Source organism: Symsagittifera roscoffensis, chromosome 9, assembly GCF_963678635.1.
Source record: "Symsagittifera roscoffensis chromosome 9, txSymRosc1.1, whole genome shotgun sequence".
Classification (NCBI taxonomy): Eukaryota; Metazoa; Xenacoelomorpha; order Acoela; family Convolutidae; genus Symsagittifera; species Symsagittifera roscoffensis.
The window spans coordinates 45275625-45295031 of NC_087070.1; the positions used below are offsets into that span (position 1 = coordinate 45275625).

At 41.7% G+C, this 19407-nt stretch overlaps 1 protein-coding gene across 1 annotated transcript in view; it reads right to left on the minus strand.

The window, feature by feature from the left end:
- Positions 1-7737: 7737 nt before the first annotated feature.
- Positions 7738-19407, minus strand: part of LOC134854376 (cdc42 homolog) — a 270377-nt gene continuing 258707 nt past the window's right edge. Inside the window, exons 3-5 of the mRNA XM_063870601.1 lie at positions 9255-9443; positions 8757-8942; positions 7738-8216 (exon numbers count right to left, since the gene is read on the minus strand). Coding sequence (XP_063726671.1) covers positions 8109-8216; positions 8757-8942; positions 9255-9443 — 483 coding nt within the window. The 3' untranslated portion in view covers positions 7738-8108. The remainder of the gene's footprint in view (positions 8217-8756; positions 8943-9254; positions 9444-19407) is intronic.

The following is a 19407-nucleotide window of genomic DNA, read 5'->3' on the forward strand; positions in this document are numbered from 1 at the left end:
TCTACCAAATGAGCTTTCTACACTCTATTCCGTTTGATCTGTTGATAATTTGGCTGGTTTTGCTTTATATAACACCAACCAAATTTGACCCCTCATTTTGAGAAACGGTTGAATTGAATTACGAACCGCAATTAAGTTGAAGAAACGTTCGACCAAAATTGGCGCCCAGATCACGACAGCATGAACTTAATTTATGCTTCTATGATCTTCGAGCTCCAAATTATTAGACAAAAGAGAAGCAAAGGAAAAATTTGTATGAGTTTCAATCTCAGCAAGTTTCATGAAAACAACATGGCAATTTTCGAAAAAGCTGTCGACTCAGGTTATTTTCCCATCTCAATTCCTTTAAAAAATAGACAGCTTCAAATTTGACACGTTTCTACCCAAACATTTTGGTAATAACAGTTCAAATTAGGGAAAACTGACATTCAAAACTGAAAAATAGCCAAAAATTTGGAAATATGGACTCTGCCTCAAATATCAAACAATTATAAACCATAGCTAGTTAATATATGATCGATTTGGCAGGCCTGATAGAATTTGTGATGAAAAACGATTTAAATTGAAGGAAGTTTATTCAATTAGCAAAACTTACAAAGCGGTAACTAAGGCAATTTTCCAAATATTCTGTTGAAGTTTTTTGAATTTCAATAACTGTTAATGATTGGCATTTTATAAGGTTTCCCATTTATAGAAAACCGGCTCAACGACTAATTAATTTAATCCACCAGAGAATTGAGAAAATGAAGTCGTTTGTAACTAGCAGTCACTTACGTTTTTCATGAGATTTTCACACTTACTTTTTGATAGTGAAGTTTGCCCTCATGAAATGCAGCGGCGAAGCTTGGTTTTGCAAACACTTAGAGGAGCAAGACCAAAAAGCAGCTCCATCAGGTTAAAAAAGAAAGAGAAATAAGCGTCAAATTAGTGGCTACGTGTAGGATTCGAATCTGCGACCTACTGCAATCAAAAGATTTTGAATCTAGCGCACTATCACTCAGCCACTCAAGCTTACCAACCGACAAACACTAGTCACAAACAAAGCGGCTACATATGCACACAAATCGCCAATGCAATTCAGCACCAAATACAGATACTCACTTTTGCAATTAATAATTTGGAATATAACAAGCTGAAGGCATTCACACTAACTTTGCACGCAATAAAGCACAAAGCCACATTATAAATTATGCATTTCAAAAAACTTTGAAATATATTGTGTTAGAAAATTTCTGCAACCGAGTTCCTATTATTTTGATGTCGTTTGAAAAAAATTGTTTTTTTTTTGGTTCGTTTGATGAATTAACGAATAATTAAAAAGAGTTGACTTAATATTTCCGCGATTCTTTCATTTTTCAGGTTAACAACTTGTCTAAGAGAACCTGAAAAAATCGCAAGCAATATCAAAAGATTTGAAAATTAGTTGATCTTCCTAAATCAGAAAAAAAAAACAATTCCTGGTCTCCCAGTTAAGTAAGTATAAAAGACATCTTGAAAAAGAATATAATTCAAATTGACTACCTTCATTTATTTATCTACTGAAAATGAAAACCAGAACAGATGAAGATTTTTTAAAGACTTTTTCCAGCGAGTGGTCTTTTGAGGCAAGTTACCTTCTGAGCAACAGTTTCGCATATGCTACTGATATTTCCAAATGAAATATAATTACAGCAGTATTAAATAATCCCCATTGGTCTGTCTAATTAACAACAATTAATCTTGACTGTTGAAACTGTCGTGAGGCGACCTTCGGTATCTCGTTACCAACATGTCTTTTGTGCAGTAACTCTGCAGTTTATTTCATTAACCTTAATCAAGGTCATTCAGCGGCTTATGTCGAGCGCCACGTTAAACCTCGTCACTCTCTTGTTTATTTACATCAATGTTAGATGTAACAATCTTCATTCTGTTATACTCTCGGTTTGAAGACAAACCGTTGAATTTTAAATTGATAGTGAGTATCTAACTAATCCACTTAACTTATCGTAACCAATCATCAAACCAATAATCAATTTACATTTATTGACACAACTAAGTTTTGAAGTCAATAAAACTCGGCAAAAGTCAAGGCGCAGCCAGGAGTTCCTGTGAACGAAGACAGGACTGACCTGTTAGGGATACCTTCCTTCTGGGCAAAACCATCAATTAACCCGCCGTTTCTTTGGGGTCTTGGATTGGCCAAGTCTTTCTGGCAGTCGGGCTGAAAGACAACATAAACCCACAACATTTTTGCAGAGCCCGTGGAGATCATCGATGAACCTCCTCCGAAAACAGAAACAATCACTAATGGGGGAGATGCAGCGGACGCCAATGCTCGCATCCTTAGAGACCAGGCAGCGGTCCGACGAGTGAACGAATTGAACCTCGAACGTAGGAAGAAAGGCCCTCGAATCAGCCAAAATTGGTTCTATCATGAGGCGGAGGCTCGTTCAAAGTCACGCTTGTTTTTCTCCTTGGGTAACGAATGCAAGAGGCGATTTGCAGACTCGTTTCCACATACAGACATTAACGTTTCATCGTTCGGTGATTTTCACACTAATTGTGAAACGTTGTTTAAAGTGGAACGGGATTGCACAGTTGAACGAATAAAGCTGTATAATACCATATTCATGCTCGAGAACGACACTTTCCTTATTTTACGCTTGACTCAGTGCTCAAATCGCATTATGTAACTGGCCCAATGCTTAGGAGAGGGAGACACTCAGAGACCTTTTCATTGGAAGAATTTGAGATGTAGATGTTCAGCAACAGCTTATTCAAGTCAAGACAAATCTCGATAACACTTTCAAACTCGGGTTGGAGTGTGAAAAAGGGGCAAGCACGTCATCCCAATTTCAGAAGCTACTTCCTCATAATCAATATTCAAACACCATTAAAGTTAAACAAGAACCAGCTTTTTCAATTCAGCCGTCCAGAGGGAAACGTAATTATCCTCAGAATCAAACGAATCGTCAAAATACCCAGGGTAACCAAGCGAATAACCATGCTACTTCTGCGGTAACCCTTTTAGTCTAGATCACAAGAAATCCTGTCCAGCTCGGGAAGTTACGTGTAACCTCTGTAAAAAAGTGGTAATTTTGCAAAGTGTTGCAATTCGTCTAAATGAAGGGTGAACTTGGTCCCAGAAATTGAGGAAACGTCAAATCATGCGTTAGATTGCAACTTCAAAGATGTCGAATACGATAATGAACCGGAGTACGGTGTCTTCCAGATGGAGCATGCAATACGGATCGACAGCATTGAGGTACCTAAATCAGTCGCAGGAAAACCTAGGAGCCTCAGCATTCAACTTCGGTCAGGTTCTAGATTCTTTTAGTCCACGATTGATAGAGGAAGTCCGGTTTCGTTCCTCAATAAACGTACTTTTGATCTCTTGTTACAGCGTAACCCTTCCATTAATTTCCGAGATGTTGCGAGCCACCCTATTGAAACCATGTACGTGGAATACAATAAGCGGTGACACAAATCATTACCAAGGACGTTCCTGGAAAGGTGTGGTTCACATCGTTGAACTTGAAATACGCTCAGTCAATTGCCGTTATCGGCTCTTACTAGCAGTCTTCATGGCAATTTTAACATTCTGTGTGGCCAGCCAACTGGGACGTAAAGATTCAAAACTGGATTTTATGGCTTAACCGATATGCCAACTGAGTTCCAAAAGGCAATGGATTGCACCTTACAGGGTATCGATGGTTTCATTTGTTATCTTTGTAAAAATCCCAGCCTTTTTCACAATGACTCTTCTAAAAAAAATCGATAATGAAATGTGATGCAGGTCATAATGGAAAAGGGGCTTGCCTTGAGCAGGAGATAGAACCTGGAGTTTGGGCACCAACCGCTTTTGCTTCGCCTTTTCTTAATAATGCGGAGGAAAAGTATAGTACAAACGAGTTGGAATTGTTAGCAATCGTTTGGGCTTGTGATTTTTTTCGAACATTTTTACTGGGAAATCGCTTTCAAGTACTGACCGATCATAAAGCTATAATTTCTGCCTGAAGTGAAATTTATAAGAACAATTCATATCAATCTCGTTTGTCACGGTAGGCCGACGGGTTATTAGCCTTCGATTTTGAAGTTGTTCATGTTCATATGGTAACGTTGGGCATTGTTGATTATCTATGTCGTTACCCCCAGCCCGTCTATCTATCTACGTTTTCTGCCCAGAGCCCTCTCAATACGATGAATTTTTTGTTGTCAAATCTATTGAGGAAATTTTATTATTTCCACTGGCTTCTCTCAGAAGCGGTCTGGGTGTGATTCTCTTCTGCAAGAGGGCGTCGAGTTTATAACGCGGCATCGTCATATCCACTCAATTCAGCGTCATTCTTCGGTAGGGGGCGTCGATAAATACACTCAGCAGTTCGACCATCATATCCCATTTTGAAAATTCGCAAATCTAATTCCTCATCGATAGAGGGCGTCGAGTTATTCTCGGAGTGTGTCAACTAATCAAATACCAGTATGCTAAATCAAAATCGTAGTCCGGAATTTCTCACTCAAAATCATTGTCTCCGACCTGAATCAATGCGAAACAGTCAAAAATCTATGATCTCTGATCAAAAATCTAATCTTCCAAATCTCTACCCTTACGTAATGAATCAGCCACCAAATACAGAAAATGATCCTAATAATACTATTACTAATGTCTCTATTAACTCTAATACCATACTAAACTCAACGGCCGAACAGACTGACTTACTAACTTTTGTGGAGAACTTTTCACTCAACTCGCTTAACTTCTCAAGGCCAAGTTGTCGTCTTCCACTACGATCCCGCCAGATGGGCAGGATGTCCAGAACAGATCAAAATCGCCAGCACAACAGGACACGAGAAAGGGCTGCCAGAACTCAATTTGTTGCCGCATGGATTAACTCTCAGAAAGAAGTTAGTTCATGCCCAGTTGCTAGAGGCGATGCGGAGGTGCCGGTTATCCAATCCGGGGAAACTACACACAGCTAAAAAGATTGGAGTCTTCGCCGTTAATGGAGAAAAGTCGATTCTGTCCAAATCCCGATAGGAAATAGTAGGTCTACCTGGCCTTTTCGACGCAGATCTTCTGGCCAAACTCACAGAGGAGGATAAATTTCTAGGCCCCATGAAGCGTGCAATCAATAACAAAGACATGACGTCAGTTAACAAGTTAGGGTCCTACATGATTCAGTTTTGGACCGAAGCTGCGACAGTTAACGAGTGCGTGATTGTGGACAATAAATTAGCGATCCCGGGGCCATTGAGAAAAGCTGTCCTCGCCAGACTACATCGTTCACACCTGGGTCGAGAGGCGATGATGTCGGCCTCCGAATACAACTGGTGGCCATTCCGTACTCGACAGATAGTCGATACGTGCGAAAGAAGACGTGAATGCACGTTGTATGGTACGAATCTTAAATCTACTAAAACGTTTAATACGGCGCAACTTTTGCCTAATCTGTCTGGTCCTAATCAAGAATTTCAGATAGATTTTGCAGGGTTTATATTGGATGATAAGGGCAATAAACCTTCCTCTTAGTTGCTAGTGACCGCTTCTCTAAGTGTCCTTCTGTTCTTATTACAAAAACTACGGGTGCAAAAAAGTCGTGAAATTCCTTGATTCTTATATACATATTCATGGCCTACCTCAATCTATCAGGACTGATCACGGGTCTGGGTTTAAAAATGACATGGTTGAGCAATTTTGTTCTAGTAGAGGCATCATTCATATTCTATCTGTTGGAGACCACCGAGGTAGAGGCGTGGTTGAGCGTTCAATTGAAACGATTAAGCGTAAATTGGGTACTACAAAACTTGATCCATTTTTTGTTACTACTTTAAAGTCAACGATTCAACAGCTAGTTGAAAATATACGCAAAAGTAAGCAGGCTGTACTTGAAAAACTACCTTTTGAGCTACATTTTGGTCGGAAACTGAATACTGAGTGGTCTCAAGCTTATCGTAATATTGTTAATATTGCTTCTTCAGCTCAAGTACTTGAACGTAACCTCCTCACGCCGGATCAGATCGCCAGTCAAGACTACAGCAGAGATCGAGCCAAGTTGGTCCCAGGAGGCAGCGCTAGTCCTACGATTGCTCCTCGCTTTCTACCGATGTTCTCTTTAGACGGCAATGTTGCAGACAGCGAGCCATATAAGGCTCCGGTGGATCTCGCGCGGGCAGTGAATACGTGGTCTCAGTATGAAAAAAACCTTCCAGCGGAGGGCGGAAACTTGTCCTCAAAGAGCTGTCCAGTCGGCACTCAGATCTTGCACACTCACTTGAAACTGGCCTTACCCGAAACACTCAACAATTCTACGAGCATGTGTCGAGTCCTACACCCCCGGTGATCTCTAATAGCCAACGGAAGTTTCCGGCTCAGCAAGCCTGTCGCCCGAGCAAAACAAATAAATTGGACAAACTTCTTTTGAATGATCCTAAACGAGTTGAAGTCTTTAGAAAAATCATATATCGACATTCGGGAAAACCTCTTTATAAAACTGCGAAACTCAAAACCACTCAGATTACGAATCACACTTATGTCACTGATAAAGAGAGAGTCTATCGGAAAAATCATATTTGCCTTAAACCTAACTTTCGGTATGACATTTCAGTTAGCCAAAAGACGCTAGGTGAACGTATTCATGACACAACTTCTGCTGGCGCTGTTAAGAGAGCGGTTCCCAGGTCTCAACCAGTGTTAATGGAGCAACGCCCGATTAAGCCGAGCTTGTCCGATCCCATAGTGGTCAATCTCACGGCAGACACGTCCAGTGAGGGCTCTTCAGGGTCGAGTCATCCCCAAGTGTTGAAGTAATCCACTCCAGTCACGGCACGTCCTCAGCTGTCAGAAGATTCTCCGCCAGTCAAGTTCTTAAAAACGTCCAATTCCCTCACTCAGCTGCCAAGCACAACTGCTGTCACGAACACTATTCAGACGCCTAGCTCGTCCGAGGCTCAATTTACTGGCCCCGGCTTAATGGATTTTGCAGTAGTATCTCCAACTCCGGCTGTTCTGTCATTAGAGGCACGAGTGCGAACAACGCATGACGCCAGTTCTGAACTACGATCTTCGTACCCGTCATTATCTCTTCCGGCCTAACCGGTCATGGAAGATTCGGAGGCGGTCCGTGCCTCCTCGCGCAATAAAAAGCCAAGTTCAGGCTGGCCCGTTACCCGCTCAAGACTCGACTCACCGATTTCGTCATCTCCGCGGAAGATGCTCATCAGGGACTGACCTCATAATGCCGTGCCGGAAGCGCCTTCTCATTCATTTGCGGGCAAAGAAAACTCTTAACACTAAACGACTATTGTCGGGAATAAAACTATACAAAACTTGCTTAAACTTATCTACCTCGCGGTATTTCTCTCTTATATTGAGTCACCTGGCATTTAAACGGATAGGGGTGCTATTAAACTTAAGCTCATTCCGGTACTTTCTATTTTTTCTCATACTAAATTTTGTCAAGCCACTTTACAAAATTTTTCCTCACGCGGGGAATGTCGTGAGGCGACCTTCGGTACCTCGTTACCAACATGTCTTTTTTGCAGTAACTCTGCAGTTTATTTCATTAACCTTAATCAAGGTCATTCAGCGGCTTATGTCGAGCGCCACGTTGAACCTGGTCACTGTCTTGATTATTTACATCAAAGTTAGATGGAACAATTTTCATGCCGTTATAACCTCGATTTAAAGACAAACCGTTAAAATACTAAATTGATACTGAGTATCTAACTAATCTACTTATCGTAACTAATCATCGAACCAATAATCAATTTACATTTATTTACACAACAAAGTTTTGGAGTCAACAAAACTCGGCAAATGTCAGAAACAAAGCTTGAATTAATTTTTACAGTCTTTTTAGCAAACAAAGCAATAAATTTTAAATTAGCTCAATCTGATCGATTAGCTATTATATGCAAAACAGGTTCTGCATGTTTTGCGTAATAATAAGTAATCAAATCTGTGAACAATTCAGCTGCACAATAAGCAACAAATCAAAAACGAATAGACAAAATCGCCTCCGCAGTGAGTGATTAGTAAAATAATGAAACCATTTGAAATTCGTAATCTACAGAAACAAGGATAGATGCAAGATAACTCGAAGTAATTTGAGTCCAATATCTGGTCGTCTTTAGAAGCCTTTCGACATGAGCCACCTTCTCACCTTTCCTCCTCCTTTCTTCGGGTTAGGCTGAAGCGCCGCCAGAATAGCCTCGTCAAATACATTCTTCAGTCCTTTCTAACACAACCAACACAGATTAGCCTTAGAACTAAGTCATGAAAAGTTAACCCGTCGAAGTTTATACAATCTTATTAATTTGCGGGGATTGCCACATCACAAGCAAAAAGAAATTAGCCAAAATAAATCAGACAAATAAAAATGAAGAACATAGCAAATAGGCAGACGGAAAAGAGTCAAGGAACGCAAAAAAAACAAAAAAACTGACTTACATTATAAGGCATTATGGTTTTAAGGCAACTTGAACGTCAAAAACATTAAGATTGTCACTTTTTTTGATAAAATTTAACTCATTTTGAGAAACATGGATCAATCTATAATTTTTTCATCCGTTGGATAACAAAAAAATCTTATTGGAAAACAAAACATTGTTCACGTTTTTTTATCGCGCCATTTCTGAAAAGAATTAAAAAAAAATTGGTACACCAAACTAAATAAAGAAGTTATTTCAATTCGTTAACTGACACTGAATAAATCCTATGATTGAAATTAACAGAAATGAGAGACTAATTTTACCAAAGATATTTCCGCTTTTTTCACCTGTGTGAGAGCAGAGCATTCGACGTATTTGGCCGCTTTCAGATCCTTGGCCAGCTTCTCTCCCTCCTTCTGCGAGATGGAATTCGTCTTCACCTTCCCACTTCCTGGCTCATCCCTCAGATCGGTCTGAGTTCCCACCAGTAAAAACGGTGTCTTTTTGCAGTAGTGTTGTATCTCTGGCACCCACTGAAAAAAAATTCATTTCTCCAGTTTCAAGCGGTTTTGCTGAAATAGTGCTTAATCGAATTTTATTCCTTCGTTGGTAATTAGTCAGTTCAACAACACCGAAGCAGTTTTAGCAAGAATTTTTCACGCCAATATTTTTTTCTTGTTCCCATATTCTAGCGTGGTGTAAGCATAATAATGCTTGTTTTACTCGTATCTTAGGGAAACATCATTTAAAGTTAACGAATGCTTACTTATGACATTAAAATGAAGCATGAAAATGAAACCTATTTATACCTTCAGTATTAGTTTGTCTCAACAAATAGAGTATACCTTTTCTTTGACGCTCTCGAAAGAACTAAGATTCACAACTGAGAAGCACACCAGGAACACGTCGGTCTGACGGTATTTTAGGGCTCTCCATATGAAGTAATCTTGCTCTTCCTGCCCAGCTAATGTCCACAGTCCTAGCGTGTAGGGCTTACCACCGCTCATTAAAATAACAGCCCAATTGTCGATCACCTAAGTCAGTTCGACACTCTTAAGCTCGTTCTAAATAATGAATCAATAAACTATATTAAAGCCTAACAAGAAATGGTCAATTAGGGCGCGCATTTTGACACCGATGAAAATAATGCAAGAAGGTTCGTGTGAGACGACCTAGCACATGACTCGCACCTACGGTGCTTCAAATAGATAGTTGAACGTGAAGAGCTTCCTAAAACATGTACTGAAACAGCGATATTTAGGCAACCGTGAACATAAACTAAGCTCATCTATCAGGTGTTTCTATTTCATTAAATGAACTTTTTATAAAATCAATTTTGAGGCTATATTTGACCAACATTGTCATATCTCTATAACTAGAATATCATCAGATATGAGTTTTTTAAATTAAAAAAAAAACGCCAAAAAAGCAGAGAGCCTATCTCGGCTGTTTAATGGTTTTGATCAGTCATTTCTGAAATAGGGCAAATTTGTAACCCGTATGTGTATTTTGTCAGCGCCCTAAGACAAAAAAGTTGAAATCTGAAATCATAAAAAAACGCCATATCTCAGAAATCAAATTTTGAGCAAAGATTGCGTCAGCCAGTTTTGCAACCCCTGAGTGTACGCTGACAGCACCCCAGCATAGAGCTCAGGACTTAAAGCGTTAACAGTTTTTAATCATTATATTTTTTTTAAATGAAAATACCATAAAAACGTCATCTCGACAAAATAAGAGGGAAAATTTGCTTCCCTATATTGTAACCTGAACGGTTGATTATTTGAACTTCTAACAGTGTTTTTAATGTAACTTTTTCTAAAAGAATTGATGAAATTATAAGAAACGCCATATCTCGAAAAACGAGAAGATTTGAGCAGTAAAAACAGAAGCCAGATATGTCTCATCAAAGTAACCAAGAATGTGCCCGGATAGCTCCCAAACATAGGATTGAGAATTTCAAGATAGTTGTTTTTTTTTAGCTTTTTCGAAACAAACTGAAAAAATCATAAAATCACATTTCTCGGACTCGGATACCAAAACGATTTTCTCAGATATATTTATAGGGCAGATTTGCAACACCGAAGTGTAACCGGACAGCACCCACCATAGGGTTCAGAATACAAGATCTGTTAGTTTTTCATCTAATTTTTCGGTTAGTTTTTTATCTAAAAACAAATGAGAAAATCATAAAAATCAACCATCTCGAAAAGCAAAAAACTTTTATCAATAATAATTAGAGGTCAGATTTTCAACCACCGAGTGAACCCTAACAGCACCCAACTATGGGGTTGAGAATTTCAAGCTCATTTATTTTATATCTAAGTTTTTTTTTAATGAAAGCATCGCAAAAATCGCCATATCTCGAAAACCAAAAGCCATATTTAGAGGGAAGACACTTAACTCCCGAGTGTACCTGAGAGTACTCCACCATACGGTTGAGAATTTCATGTTCGGTTAGTTTTTTAATATCTACATTTTTGAAAAAAAAACATAGGAAAACACCATATCTCGAAAACCTCTAGCATTAGAGCAGTCATATTTGCATGCCAGATTTGCAACCCGCAGAAAGTACCCTAACAGCACCCCACTACGGTTAAAGCATTTGTTTGCAATACAGTTAAAGCATTTGCACTCCAACCGATTTCAAAAGGTCCGACTCGAGCAAACATTTTTATCCTTTTAACGTTTTGGCCTTTTAACATATCATCATAGCGACTTCTTATCATGTATCAAATGGAACTTGTTAAGCCTTGCAATATACAATAGAGCTCAAATGAGCAAAAACTCTTTAATTAAACATGCACAAATAATACGTCGAAAAAGCTTAAAGCAGTCATCATAGGTACTTTCTAAACCTGTGTCAACTGAAATGCCAATTAAGTAATGTTTAGACAGATACAGGTTTGCAAGATATAAAAAGACAGTTAATTATTGTAAGGACGAAGCAATAAGTTGCTTCTCTTGTCATTGTCCCTACTGCGATTTCAAGAGAATTGAAGTAGTTCTCCGTTAGACGCTACAGTTATTGTTTTGCACCAGTGCCACACTTCAAATGAGTATTTCAAAGTTCTAATAGGTGTCGCATATTTTGGAAACTCTGGATTGACTAGCGCATGTTTTAAAAAGCTTCCTAAAACATGTACTAAATTATTTATTGCAACCGTGAAGATAAACTGGGCTCAGGTATCAAGCGTTTCTACTTCAAAACGCCACATCTCGGAAAAGGATTTGATCAGTCAAAATTAGAGGGCAGATTTGCAATGCCGAATGTGTAACGCCACATTTCGGAAAACAGAAGGATTTGAGCAGTCACATTTAGAGGGAAGAACTGCAACCCACAGTGTACCCTGACTGTACTCCACCATAGGGTTGAGATTTACAAGTTCTATTAAATTTTTAAAAACTTAGTTTTTTTTTGAAAAATAATGATTTCAAAAAATCATGAAAAACGCTCGAAAACCAAAATGATTTGAGCAGTCAACCTTGGAGGCCAGATTTGCAACCCCGGAGTGCACCCTGATAACATCTCTTTTCAAGATTGAGAATTTCAAGTTCGATAGTATGTTTTTTGAAAAAAAAAATGAAAACAAAATATTTAAAAAAACTTCGAAAATTAAAAGAAAATTAAAAGTATTTCAGCAGCCAAACTTGGACGCCATATTTGCAATTCCTGAGTCTACCATGAACGCACCCCACTATAAGGTCGAGAAATTCAAGTTTGATTAGTTTTTATATCTAAGTTTTTTGAAAAAAAAGGCAAAAACCATAAAAAACGCCATATCTCGAAAAGCGAAAGGATTTGTGCAGTCAGACTTGGACGCCAGATTGACAACTCCTTAGTGTACGCGGCAGCACTCAACTGTGGGGTTTCGAATAAACAAAAAATGTAGAATTACATCAATGTAACATTCGCCCAAATACTACACAGTGACGGAGCGTAGAAAAAGCACCTATTGACGACTGGCCGGCGTCAGTTACCTAAATTCTACTCGTTTTTCACCGTCTCGACCTAGCCAGTTGATTTTCTGGTCTGTCTAGGGCCAAGTGAAAGTTACCAATTTTAGGCCATCAGTCAAACGACTTTTGATCAGCTTTCGTTTACATGCGAAGACAACTACATAGCTGGGTCTCGGATCCCCAGACTACGTGATTGCTATTAAAAACACGGCTCGAATATCTTATTTTACTATGTTTTTGGTGACAGTTTTATTGTAAATCCATTGGAGATGGATTGACCCTTTCCTGTACCTATCTACTCATACTCTAAAATAACAAATAAAACGGTGTTAATTCAAATGTTAAGGACATCAGAGTAGCTAAAAAGTTAGTTTACTATAGTCTTTCACCATATGACAGTCTCTGGGGGCCGAGCCTCCAATTCCGCGCTCTTCCAGTAAAAACGTCGTTATTACTCTAACTTCGTGGCACGGGAGGGTACTGCTCCTTCCGTCTGCCCCACTGATTCCTCTTTTCCTTCTGTCGACTTCAATTAGTTGTCTTATCGTGCGCGATCGTCACGATAAGAGGCTTCGTTTTTATTTCGTTCACTGTCTTGCACTTGTTATTCGGGTTGTTGTGTTTTTCTTCTATTTTCCGGCTTAACATGGCCGTTTTTTCATTTCTCACAAGTGTACCGCCGCAATTCGAATTTTTCTACCCTAACCCTCCCAGGTTAAAAAATTCAGTCAGGTTTAAATAGGTAAATATACTCACCTAAGGCCTATATATATAAATAATCGTCAACTTAAATTTTCCATTGCAATTCAAAAATTTTAACAACTCAACAATTTCTAAGTCTGGTTTGACCAAACTACATCAAAACAAAAAGTTTGAAAGTTTCATTCATCAATCTTGGTTGATTAGTTCAAGTTTTTACACGCAATGACAAAATAGTTTTCTATCCCCCCTGTCTTCAATCTTCGTCTTCAATCGTCGTATTCAACCTTCGTCCATCGCTTCTGGTTCCTGCTCGCCTTTCTCACTGTCTTCTAGAACTTTCTGCAGCATATCCACAGAGTTTCGGGCCGTGCCCCAGCTTTCCTGATCCAGCAACCTCTGTTTGCAGCAGGGTAGTAAGTCCACATTCACTTTCTGCTCTCTGGCAGAACCTTTTGTGCAGGCACAGGCTCACATTTCGTTCCAGGTCAGCTTGTAAGATCTAGGTCAGCTTGTCGTTCTAGGTCCTCTTTCCTTTCCTTTTGAGTGGTGCAAGACATCCCAGCTGCTCTCTTCACTGCCGTGGTCACAGCGTTCATGTGTCAGGAATGCTCTCTTATATGCTTCCGGTCCTATGTCCAGCTGGAAAGATCGATAGACTTCCATGTTTTGAGACAAATGACGCTTCGGGCGTTCATACACCCGAACCAAGGCATCAATCTTTGTCTTGCCCAAATTCTTTCTATTTCCTTCGGTATTCTCAAGATTTTGCAGGTCTTTTTGAACAGATCCAGCCTCTTGCTAATGCTCACTCGCTCAATTGCGCCGGAGTTGGCACGGTCATCTCCTGTTCTGTCGTCCCTGCATTGGCTTCCAGCCATCTTACCAACATGACGCTGAACACCAGTATCGTTACATTCTGGGTTGGGCTAGGCAATCCCATGGACAACAATTCTTCGGCATCCCAAACCAGTACTAGGTTTGGTCTCTTGGGTTACCGAAACGTCTGCGCCAGGCAGCGACACGGGTACTCCCCATGAGTTAACAGGCTGTTTCTCCAAGTTCGATATTCCGACGCCACTAGCAGGGGTTCAATTTCCATCATCGTTTGATGCGTCTCATCTTTTTCGTCTATCGTGGGAAAATCGCTCGACATTATACCCTTCGCCTTCTTCTTCTGGAACTCACTGATGCTTCTTCACCGCATTTCACAAAGTCTTCCCAACTATTTCTTCCAACTCATCCCTAGACCTCTCCAATTGCCCGTAGGATCTTCCTTAAGAATTCATGGGACCTCTCCTACATTATCGACAGTCGCACGCACTTGGGCACCGAGAAGAGCTAATCTATCAGTCGGCGTTGTGTTCTTGCATTCACAACCACCATGAGCGTCGGGTACTTGCTGTTGCAGTATGGTGCTGCGCTAGATCCCACAAGATACTTCGAGCCGGCTGTCTTATGATATCCCATGTTGTGCCTTAGATTCATCTCGTTCTCAAAAGGCTCCCGCCAGCTTCCAAATTTCTGCTCCGCTTGTAATGCTCCACGGAAAACTTCCACACTCAAGGACGTGAACAGCTCATGGGCACGCTCCAGGCGTTCCAAGGACTCAATCGAGCTGACCATGCTACAGAATCCCAAGGCGGTCATCAGATTCACCTCCGTCTTTCCATGGTAATCCGCAATCAATTCTATAACATCTTTTCTCTGACATACCCAATCTTCCATACAATTTGGCTAGCTGGCAGTGCTATCCACTCAATGTTTTCAGGCAATGACCATTCCCACACAAGTGCCCTTCCATTCCACAACTGGAAGCTAAGCAGGCACCCTCCTTCATCCAATCACTAGGAAAGTTCCCCTCGGACGGCTCCGTGGGTTGTTCATCATCTTGCCGCGTTACTTTCAGGCCTTCGTTACCAGGAAACACAAATAATTTCCTGGTATATGTGATGCAACAGGGGGCAGCGCTATCATCCCTCCTACACCAGGCCTCTGTTTCCGTAAAAACTCGATATTCTCGTATTCTTTTAAAGTCGGCCGCCAGTGCTGTCTTGAAACTTACATCCGCGGTTATTGCTATAGCGCACATACATTCCGTGAGTATGAAATCACTGTCCGTGAGAACGAAATTGTTTGAATAGTGATTTGGTAAATCAAAACATGATCCAAAATTCGTCCAAAAAGCGGTTTTTTAGCGTTTTCGCCCTCCGTTTCCAGCTCTCCGGTTTCCCTTGCCGATTTTAATTTTTTGATCATAAGGTTTTCGGTGTGGGTGAGTCCTACCCCCACTCCCCGGACAAACATATCCATCGATCATCCCCGTCGAATGCCGAAAATCGAGCAGATCGAGATTGGATTCTGGAACGCGTAAAGGACCATCTGGAGCGACCCAGTTAGACTCAGTATTGCCATGACTGATGTATTTGATGCTCTTTTGATCGACACCTTGAATCGTCAAGATTGTCTCTATCGGGTCTGCAGGCAGATCATGGAGCCATTCGAGCAATCGCGGATTTGTCAATTCTTGCTCATGCATCTGCTCCGTCTCTGTTTTGAACTCCACCTCCGGTTCAGAGCAGTCGTCGATCCGATCCTGTTCTATGTTGTTGACTAGGGCGATCTCTTGTGGCACCACTACTTCGTCCCGTCCCACTAGCGAGTCCATTGTGTCACTCAAAACTATCCTGTCTATGACAAAATCCTTACCATACGGGTTGCACTTCTTGTTTTTTCCTCTTTTGCCCTGGCGTGTTTCCATGGTGATGTGTCAGGCTGAAGTTGATTAAGGAAAGTCAGGCAATTTTTCTTAATCACCTACAGTTTGGTCTGGACAGTCCCAGTCTTCTTCGGCATATGGAAGAGTCTCGTCGTTCACCTCCACTCGTTCGGTTAACTCCAGGTCGTGGCAGATCGCAATTATCTGCCACCTCATTCCCGTCGTTTTTGTCGCGCGTGCCTCTTTCATTCACCTCGCAGGCAGGATCCACTATCAAATAATCCTAATCATGCATGTCGGCTGGAATACACCAGTCGTCTGATGAAGCATTGTGGGGCTTGATGTTCTCGTGATGAGCTGCCCGTCCGGTACTCAACCGATAAAAACGACCTCCTTGGTGCACTTCAGTTATTTGAAATGGACCGCGCCATTTTTTCAGCAACTTTTTAGTTCCCTTTGGTGGAACTACCTCTTGGAACACCCAGACATAATCTCCGACTGAGTAGGCTTTTGCATCCGCAATCCTTTTATCGAATCTTCGTTTTATCTAATTTGAGCCTGCTGCATGTTCCACCTGCATAAATCATTAAACTCATGCTGCCTCCTGATCACATCACGCACGTACGTTTGTGGTGCTGTTTTCTTTGCTTCGTACTCAGGGTAGAAGAACGAAGAACGTTAATGGAAGTGCTTTTTCATGACCGGTCAAAATCATGTGCGGTCTTATTCCCCTGACAGTAAGTTCTGTGCTGTTATAAGCACCCATCACTTGCGGCAAGTGCCTATCGCAGTCGTCCATGTATCGTGAGCAATAAACCCTCAACATGGACACTAACGTGCGATTCTGCCTTTCAACCAGGCCATTCGTTTGTGGGTGATAAGTGGTCGAGTGGGCCTGTGCCACTTGTGACCTCTTCATTAACTCCTTCGTGAAATCACCCAAGAATGCTTTGCCATTGTCTGATTGGAATGTGATGGGGCAGCCGTGTCTCGCTACCCATACATTTATCAAGTGATCGCACGTTTCTTCCACTGATGCTGTCATGCAGGGGGCTGCCTCTGCATATTTCGTGAAATGATCAATCATTACCAGCACTTGATTGTAGCCCGTGGCTGTCATGCATATCTTCTGATGATCAATTCGCACCACCTCGTTGAATCCTGATGACTATTGACTGCAGGGGAAACCTCAATTTCCGGGGGTCCTTAGGCTGTTGACATGACAAGCATGCGGAGATCTACTTTTCAAAGGCATTCTTCAAACCAGGCCATTCGAACCGTTTCTGTTTCCTATTGTACACTTTGTTCACCGCCTTGATGGCCCATTTGATCATGTGAACGAAAGAGCAATTCAGTTTCAGTCTGATACAACTGCGATAGCACTATCGAATTATACTTGTAAAGGACTTAGTCTTCCACCTTGAGTTTGCAGGCCATGATCCCTTCTTTATTCAAGTACAACAGATCTTTTCTCTTTAGATAAAAGTGCTTTGGGATCTTGTAGCTGTCTTTTTCCAAATCGCCTTTGTCATGTGCTCCGTTTTCGATCCATCTCTTTAGGTTACTCGTCATTCAATCATTTCGTTGCGCCCTTAAGAGGTCCGACAGTCGGTACCTGGCTTTCAGATTAGTCTTCATCACGTTTAGTTGTCCGCTAACTATCTCCGGTGCATGGTACTCGTCCATCAACTTAACGCACCATGTCTTTTTCAAAGGTGTTGCCTCTTGCACTGATGGTTCCAGGTTGGTAGGGACGACCGTAGCATGCGGATAAAACCCAGTCGGACGTTTCGACACAGCTATTAATTCAAGCTCGTCTGCGGCATTATCCATTACTGTGCCCTCCTCGTCGGAGGTATATGGTCTCTGTCTGGGTCTTCATGCATTTCTCTATCCAGCCCGCGCTGCTTCCATTCTACTAGCTAAGAATGAACCGCGATTTCTGAGACGTCGGAATTTGATGTAGTTTCTGACCCATTCTCCCAAGGCTGAGATAACAGACTGCGAGTCATCAGTTTAGCCGATGGATTCTGCATCATCGTCTTTTGATTTTTTCATGATTTATCTCGACTGCCCGGACAAAATTCTGTCCCTTGGTCGCTCTGAAGTCGACTCCCCGGAGAAAATTCTGTCCCTTGGTCGTTTCGACATTGTTTCTCCGGACAAGTCATCCTGCCCGGGCCTGAAGGTGCATGACTCCCCGGACAATGTTTCGTCTCCTGATGAACAGTCCGAGCTCGGCTCGTACTCTTCCATCGTGTCTGTGAACTCAACACTTCTCGTTACGCTGGATCTTAATTCAACGTTGACCTCTTGAGCAGTCTGAGTAGCGATCGATTGTTGACACTCCACATACGAGGTCCTCAGAAGGACATACTTCGGAATCGCACTCATTAACTGATTCACTAACGATCGACAATCCAGTTTAAGGTCCCGACTCCGAATTGCTACTGGTCTCTTCTCCGTTTTTTCGGTGATTGTGAACCTCTGCACGGTCTCCATCCATTCATGGCCATGCAGTTCAACCTCTGTCAAGCAGGTCACGGAGTTTCAGCATGACGTCCGGTACCACGTTCACCGTCTTGTTTAGCAAGGCTATGCTGTTGGAACCCAGCCTGGTCAGTTCTTGCTGCACCAGGTTTGATCAAACCAGCAAGTCCAACGAGACCGGATCACCTTTCGCTAACATTTTGGTCTCCGCAGCCGCTCGGGATGTCCTAGTATGGGGTGCCCGGAGATGTCCTGGTATGGGGTGCCCGGACTTGTCAAGCCATGTGGTGAGTGGCAGTTCGCTGTAGGTTTCTTTGTCCAGGAATGAAAATCTATCCTTAATCTCTGCTTGGTTGGCCTGCCTCTTCTCGTCGCTCATAAAAATCTGTCTTTTTGCTGAGGCTGTCGGCATTTGGCGTTTGTCACGGGTTCGATGCTCTATGATCATGTGGTATCCGTCCAGAGGCACGATCCAACGACCAATATAGCTTGGGTCCTTTGAATAGGTCTTCAGCCAGGCAAGAGCACGATTATCCACGCGCAACTTGAAGAGAGCACTCCTTAAATAGGCTCTGTATTTCTCAACGAAAGTGATCAATGCGAGCATCTCCGCCTTTGGTGCACCGTATTTCATTTCAGTGTCGCTCAGGACTTTACTTCCGTAAGCTTTTGGTCTGAGAACAGTCCTCCCGTTCCACTCCTGTTCCTGGTGAAGTATGCCCGATATCGCAACCACTGATGCATCTGTATCTAGTACAAACAACCCCTTTTCTGTTTGCATGCCGAGCACCGGAGCCTAGCAAATTTCTTGCTCAATATTCTCAAAGGAGACCTGAGCTTCGTCAGTCCAACTGAATTTTTGCCTTTATTTTGCGTCAGCTTCTGCATGGTATATATCTTGTCAGCATACCCTTTGATAAACTCTCGTTAGAAGTTAGCGAATCCGAGGAAGCTCATCAATTGCGTGTCGGTCTTCGGTGCTTTCCATGTCAACACCGCTTCAACCGCTTCGGGATCCGGTCTGACCCCGTGTTTACCTACAAGGCGGCCCAGATACTTGATTGAGTCTCTCAGGATTTCGCACTTTGAAGGTTTGCACTTCAGACCAGCTTGTTTCATGCAACTAAAGACCT